At 55.8% G+C, this 6,825-nt stretch overlaps 1 protein-coding gene across 2 annotated transcripts; it reads left to right on the top strand.

Annotated features, from left to right (window-relative positions):
* Positions 1 to 30: 30 nt before the first annotated feature.
* MRTO4 (MRT4 homolog, ribosome maturation factor) lies at positions 31 to 6,152 on the top strand. Of its 2 annotated transcripts, XM_025447641.3 has the most exons (8): positions 31 to 179; positions 2,713 to 2,771; positions 3,775 to 3,878; positions 4,590 to 4,671; positions 4,863 to 4,930; positions 5,183 to 5,334; positions 5,677 to 5,753; positions 5,856 to 6,152. In XM_025447641.3, the coding sequence occupies exons 1-8, from the start codon at positions 152 to 154 to the stop codon at positions 6,006 to 6,008; spliced, it is 723 nt and encodes a 240-aa protein (XP_025303426.1). In that variant the 5' UTR covers positions 31 to 151; the 3' UTR covers positions 6,009 to 6,152. The 2 variants fall into 2 exon arrangements, with proteins under 2 accessions (XP_025303426.1, XP_048962543.1); XM_049106586.1 differs by lacking the exon at positions 31 to 179 and having other exon boundaries at positions 3,753 to 3,878.
* Positions 6,153 to 6,825: the final 673 nt, after the last annotated feature.

Genomic DNA, 6,825 nt, shown 5'->3' with positions numbered 1-6,825 from the left:
CCCGCCTGGCGGGGAGAAGCCGGCTGCGGCGTGGGTTGAGGCAGGCACGCGCGGGGGCAGCCCCCGAGGGCCGTCCCAGAGGCCCCCGCGCCGCCGGGGTCCTAGCAGGCAGCGCCGCCTGCTGCCTGCCGCCGCACGTGCCTGCAGCGCGATGCCCAAATCCAAGCGCGACAAGAAAGGTGAGCGGGGGCCGCGGGGGCGCGGGGGCGCGGCGGGCGGCTGGGCCGCGGGGAGCCGAGCCTGCCGGGGCAGGGAGCGGAGAGCGCGGGGCGTCGGCGGCCCTTCCGCGGCTTGCGCGCCACCTCGCCGTGGCCCTTCCCCACCCCCACCCCGGCCGCGGCCCGGCGCCCCCCGCGCCCTCGCCGCCCGGTGGGACTCGCTCCCGAATCCGGCCCTGGTGCTCGCAGGGCCTCTGCGTGGCTCGCTCGTGCCCGGGTCGCCCTGTAGTTGGGCCTGGCTCCGCCACCAGCTCCTGGGAGGCGGTCGCTGACCACTGCGCCGGGCGGTAGCGCCTCTTGCCTCGCGGCCCCAGCACAGTCGCTGGACGGATGCTTCGGGGCCCGGCGCTCGCGGTGTTGGCGGGGCGGCAGGTGCAGCAAGCGAGGCCTAGGCCCTTCGTGGACTTTAACGATTTGGTCGTGGGAAATACATCCCTCCCCACCCCCACCCCCCCAAAAAAAACACCAAAAGTCAAATCAGGTTACATCACGATGAGTCTCAGGAGCTAAATAAAAGGGAGACAGGGCAGTGATGTTATTCCGTCTAGTGCAGCCAGGGATGGTGCCTGATGAGCCAGTAAATAAGCGAACATCTAAGGAAGGTTAGTGAGCCGTCCTCGGAGCTCCCTGGGAGAGCGACTGTTGCAAGGAGAGGGAAGGTCGGGGGCAAGAGGCCCGTGTGGCTGGAGCAGAGTGTGCAAGGAAGGGGCAGTGGGCAGGGCTTTGGCTTTCACACCCAAGGCTGGAGCACAGGGATGACACACTTGGACTTTTTTTTTTTTAAGATTTTATTTATTTGAGACCCAGCATGAACAGGGCGAGGGGCAGAGGGAGAGCGAGAAGCAGGCTCCAAGCTGAGCGCCAAGTGTAGGGACGCCCGGGTGGCTCTGCGGTCCAGCGTCTGCCTTCAGCCCGGGGCGTGATCCTGGAGACCCTGACCTGGAGACATCTGACCGAGTCCCACATTGGGCTCCCTGCATGGAGCCTGCTTCTCCCTCTGCCTCTGATCTCCCCGTCTTCCTCTCTCTCTCTTCTGTCTCTCTCTCTCTCTCTCTCTTTCTGTGTCTTTCATGAACAAATACATAAATAAACATCTTTAATTAAAAAAAAAAACAGCAAGTGTAGAGCCAGGCACAGGGCTCAATCCCCACAACCCTGAGATCATGACCAGAGCCAAAGTCAGACGCTTAACTGACCAATACCCCCGTGCCCCCCTCCCCTCCCCGCCCCGGACCCCAGCATGGGTCAGCATCTAAAAGATCACTCTAGGGGCATTGGGTGGCTGAGTCGGTTGAGTGTCAGACTCTTGGTTTTGGCTCAGGTCGTGATCCCAGGTTCATGAGATCAAGCCCCACATCAGGTTCCTTGTTGGGTGTGGAGCCTGCTTAAGATTCTCTCTCCCCTGGCAGCGCCAGTGGCTCAGCAGTTTAGCGCTGCCTTCAGCCCAGGGTGCAATCCTGGAGACCCAGGATCAAGTCCCACGTCAGGCTCCCTGCTTGGAACCTCCTTCTCCCTCTGCCGGGTGTCTCTGCCCCTCTCTCTCTCTCTCTCTCTCTCTCATGAATAAATCAATCAAATCTTTAAAAAAAATTAAAAATGCTTTAAAAAAATATTCTCTCTCCCCATGTTCATCTGCTCCTCCCCACCTCTATCTCTCTCTCTCTCTGAAAACGTTTTTTAAAAAATCACCCTGGTTGCTTTGATGATAATAGATTGGGGAAGGTGGAGATAGAAGGCAAAGTTGGAATGAGCGAGATCAGCAGTAATGTAAGACGGGGTAAGGCTGGCTTGGTCCAGTTATAGCAGTGGAAATGGTGGGAAATGGACAAGGGCGTTTGGTTTCCGCTCCTGCGCTGCCCTTGCCCTGACTGGTGTGATTGCCATTCTATGTATATGCCTTGTGAGTGCCAGGCGGGATGAATAAGGAGAGGAGGGAGCTCTGGTGAGATCTCACAAATCCCATCTTTCTGGTTAAGAAGAAATTGAGCCCCTAGCTCTTGGGGAGAGGTGCTTGCCCTCCCCACAGAGACACTGCTTTATCCAGGAGTCCAAACTGCAGAACAGGACGTAGCAGAGGAGACAGAGCCCCCAGATTCATCATGCCACAGCTGAGGCCACCAAAGATTTTCTCTGTGCGCCGTGGTGGAGAGCAGATAGGGAGCTGCCTCAGCGAGCTAAGTCTGCTAAGTGCCCCTGAAAGCACTTCAAGGACAGGAGCGAGCCCTGCCCCCACGCCTCAGTATCCCCACTCGGATTTGTAGTTTAGCCTGAGAGGAGCGCAGGACCACCTGGTTCATTAAGTAATAGGAAATGTGCGAGGGGATCTCCAGGCTCAGGAACACTAGAGAGGAGGCGCTTGGAGGACCCTGGGAATACACAGCCTTGCCTTTCCTCCTGCCGGCTTGGTGCAGCTGAGCTACCAAAGGGGAGAGGGAAATGAGTCCGCAGGGCCTCTGGATTCGCCTCTCATCATCTCTCCTTTTCTTTGTATTAGTTTCCTTAACCAAAACTGCCAAGAAAGGCTTAGAACTGAAACAGAACCTGATAGAAGAGGTAAGAGCTCATTCTTTTCATTTTCTTTATTTTTCATTCTTTTTATTGTTCCAGACCTTGAATTTGGTTTCTAAGGGTACCTCTGGGGCTGCCAGAAAAACTGTTTTAGAAAAAAAACACACCACCACAGGGTGCTGGTTCAGCCCTTTTCCCCCAGCAGCAGAAGCATTAGAAACTCCCCTGGCAGTGATTTCCAGCTTTGACAGAGCTCTTCCTCTGTGCCTTGAACCCCCACTAAGTGCTCCATGTGTGCTGTGTACCCCGTCTTTGCAGTGTGCCTGGAGGAGTTACCACTGTCTTGCAGCTAGGTGACAGAAGCCTAGGGAGATTTGGTGGCCTGTCAGAAAGCTTTGGAGTTAGGGGGGGCCTAGCTGGCTCCATTGGTAGAGCATGGGACTCTTGCTCTTGGGATCATGAGTTCAAGTCCCATGTAAAGTAGATTACTTAAAAAAAACAACAGTGGGGTTATCAGATGTGAGTAAATGCGCCAGCCCACTGTCCACACTACGGCAGGCTGCGTGAGAGGAGAGTCTCCTCCAGCACAATGATTCCTTTTCCTTGAGACCACGTCATCATCACTGCAGCCAGCAATATGGGCAGAGCAGGGCTGGTGAGCCACCTCCCCTTGGGAGTAAATAATGAGACTTTATAGATTTCCATTTAGCAGGAGTCTTCCAAGTGTAGCTAAGTGTTTCTAGGTTGTCAGTTAATGGGCAAACCAAAGCGATCCATTCCACTCCCAGGCACAGGTAAATCAGAGACCTGGAAGACCATGGGATTTCTGCTTACCCTGCACTTTGAGACCACACCTGCCCTGCCGCGGGGGAGCCCCTGTAATCTTTGAGCTTGGCTTCAGTGACAGAAGTAAAGAGGAAACAACCAGATTAGAAGCCTCCAGCTCTAAACTTCCACTGCTGTTAGGGACCTAGAGCAGATTCTTCCCCTTCTGAGGCCCAACCCATGCTGCCCCTTGAACTCCAGAGCCCCATGAATTGTCCCATAGCTTCGGAAATGTGTGGACACATACAAGTACCTTTTCATCTTCTCCGTGGCCAACATGAGGAACAGCAAGCTGAAGGACATCCGGAACGCCTGGAAGCACAGCCGGTAAGTAGGCAATGGGACGAGGGTCTTTCTGAGTAGGGAAGGAGGCAGGATGCTCTCCAAGCACAGGGGTGGTGATTGACCCTCGGGTACCTGGGTCCCACAGATAACCACCTTCGTGAGGACAAAGTGCCACACTCTCCAGAGGCACTTTTTAACTGTTACAGCTGCTCTTGCCTTGAGCTCCTTGCGGGGAGGACTTGGTAGTTGTTTGGGAATGTTGGAACAGTGATCCCTCAGGAGAAGGGGCTCCCTTCCCCCTGGGGTCTGGTCCTTTTAGGAACATCCCATCAATTTTAGAATGTGTACTCCAGGATGCACACGAGGGCAGGCTGCGTGAGCCACATGGCAGGTACCCGTCGTTGGACTGAATCTGTGTTGGTACAAGTGCTGACCCTGGTCTGCCTCAGACCAGTAAATGTGCCTCTTCCTTATATCCAGACTGGGAAGTCTAGGGGAGCACGTAATACCCACAGTGGGCCGCTAGACTAAGTATTGTGAATGTTGAAATAATGAAAATAATGAAAGGGGTCCTTGGCTGCGGACAGTGGGCTGGCAGGGCTACATGGAAGGAGTAGGAGCCTCTGGCCACACCTTCTGCTGCGGAACAGCCTGGGCCTGAGTTCCAGCTCCAGAGGACCAGAGCCGGTGTACAGGCGCCTAAGTTGGGGAGGGTCCCTGGGGCACTCTTCACAAACCCCTTTTCCTCCATAGGATGTTCTTTGGCAAAAACAAGGTGATGATGGTGGCCTTGGGTCGAAGCCCAGCTGACGAGTACAAAGACAACCTGCATCAGGTGAGTTTCTGGCCATGTCGCCAGTGGAGGGATGGGGAGAGCAAAACCTCATTTAAGGTTCGGTTCTCCTTAACCCCCAACCCTAGGTAGTCCCCCACGTCCACCCCCTGCCACCAGCTGTGTCAGCCGAAAACATCTGCAGATACTGCAAGATGTCTAACGGGATTGGGCCGGCCCCTTTCATTCTGTAGGTCAGCAAGAAGTTGAAGGGTGAGGTCGGCCTGCTTTTCACCAACCGCACCAAGGAGGAAGTGAATGAGTAAGTGTTTTTGGGATGTAGCAGGGAAGGAATAATCCGGATACTTTGTACAGTATGGAGGCACTGAGTAAAAACTGGTTCCTGGAACACCGCTCCTGAGTCTTCGTTCTCTGCAGCACCGTGCTCCACGCTGATGCCTGTCTCGCAGCAGACACGGACTAGGAGGGGAGGCCAGGCCAAGGGAGCCTGGCTTCATGCGGGGAGGTGGGCCAGTCAGGAACCTCCCCTCCTACCTCTTGTGTTTTCCCCAAGGTGGTTTACAAAATACACGGAAATGGACTTCGCTCGAGCAGGAAACAAAGCAACTTTCACCGTGACCCTGGACCCAGGGCCCCTGGAGCAGTTCCCCCACTCCATGGAGCCACAGCTGAGGCAGCTGGGCCTGCCCACTGCCCTCAAGAGAGGTATGGGGAAATCACAGCTTGCTGCTGGGAACACAAGCTCCCAAACCCAACACATGCCCTCTGGCCCCTGTGGCTGAGCAGCCTATTTCTGCCAGCCTCCACTGTCTCAGGTGAAGATGGGACTAAGTGACCATCTCTTGGTCGAGGCAAGAGTGGACAGTAACTTGCAGCCAGGACACAGCAGCTAAGGGGCGTGAGGAAGGCATCTGCCCACAGCTCCTCCTGGGCAGCTGCACACTTGTGGATTTAGCCTGAGTGTGCAAGGGAGGGCGGGGGGCCAGCCAGCTCCGACCCAGCTCTGGGCAGCTGGCAGAGAGCTGTGTGGGGGCCTGTTCCCCGCAGGTGTGGTGACCCTGCTGTCCGACCACGAGGTGTGCAAGGAGGGTGATGTGCTGACCCCAGAGCAGGCCCGCGTGCTGGTGAGTACTCCCCCGCCGCAGTCAGTGTGCTGTGGCACCAGGGACTCTGGCCACTTTGAGTCACACCTGCTTCTCATCACTGGTTCCCTGTGTCTCTTGCAGAAGCTTTTCGGGTATGAGATGGCTGAATTCAAAGTTACCATCAGATACATGTGGGATGCACAGTCTGGAAGGTTCCAGCAGATGGGAGAGGACTTGCCCGAGAGTGCCTCGGAGTCTGCGGAGGAAGAATCCGAAGGGGAGGACGATGGCTGACAGGCCCTGGACCAGGACTGAGGGGCGCCACCCACTGGGCAAACAGCAGGGAGGGCGAGGGACGGACTGCTTTTCTGTAAGGAATAAAGCTGTCTGCAGGGTGGCTCCCGTGGACAGCAAAGAGAGAACTTTTCCTAGGAAAAAGGCCTCAGCTTTGGGCTTTTGTTTTGATTCTGGATTCCTTTTGTTTACCACGAGCCAGCTTCCAGCACTGGCTCCTGCTTGACGTGACGGCTGGGAACGTGAGAGCTGCCACCAGAGCCGGGGCTTCTCTTCTGGCCCTTGTGCCCCTGCTCGAAACGGGGGTTTGCCAAGGGATGGAGGAACCCTGGTCACCCTTCCTACCCCTTTCTTTCTCTTCCTCCACCCGCACCTCTGTCCCCACCCAGCCAGCGCTGAGAGTCTCACAGATGGTAAGGCTGGACACTTGTGCTGAGACCAGAGTAAAGTCACTGCTGACACCCGGAGCACATAGGAAAACTGCCCATAACATCTTGGGGAATTTTTATTCTTGGTAGCGACTCATGGTTGGGTTTTGCACAAATTATTATTTGCGTGAGAAACTCAGAGTGAGAAAATCTACTTCAAGACATACGGCCCTCCCCCCGCCGGGTGATGGCATTGTATGTGCCCTGCAGGTAGAAGGACCAGCCTCAGGGGGTGCACATGTCAGGGAAGGGACCCCAAATCTTCCCTGGCAGAGCCTGCAGTTCAGACCCTAACAATCCTAGGACCTTAACAATCCGGGCATACATTTAGTGGAAAGGAAACTTCAGTCATTCAGCCCACACTCTGAGCACCAACCATGGGCTGGACA

Source organism: Canis lupus, chromosome 2 (assembly GCF_003254725.2).
Source record: "Canis lupus dingo isolate Sandy chromosome 2, ASM325472v2, whole genome shotgun sequence".
NCBI classification, from domain to species: Eukaryota; Metazoa; Chordata; class Mammalia; order Carnivora; family Canidae; genus Canis; species Canis lupus.
Note: the sequence above shows the minus strand (reverse complement) of the source record. Positions and strands in the feature narration are given on the sequence as shown.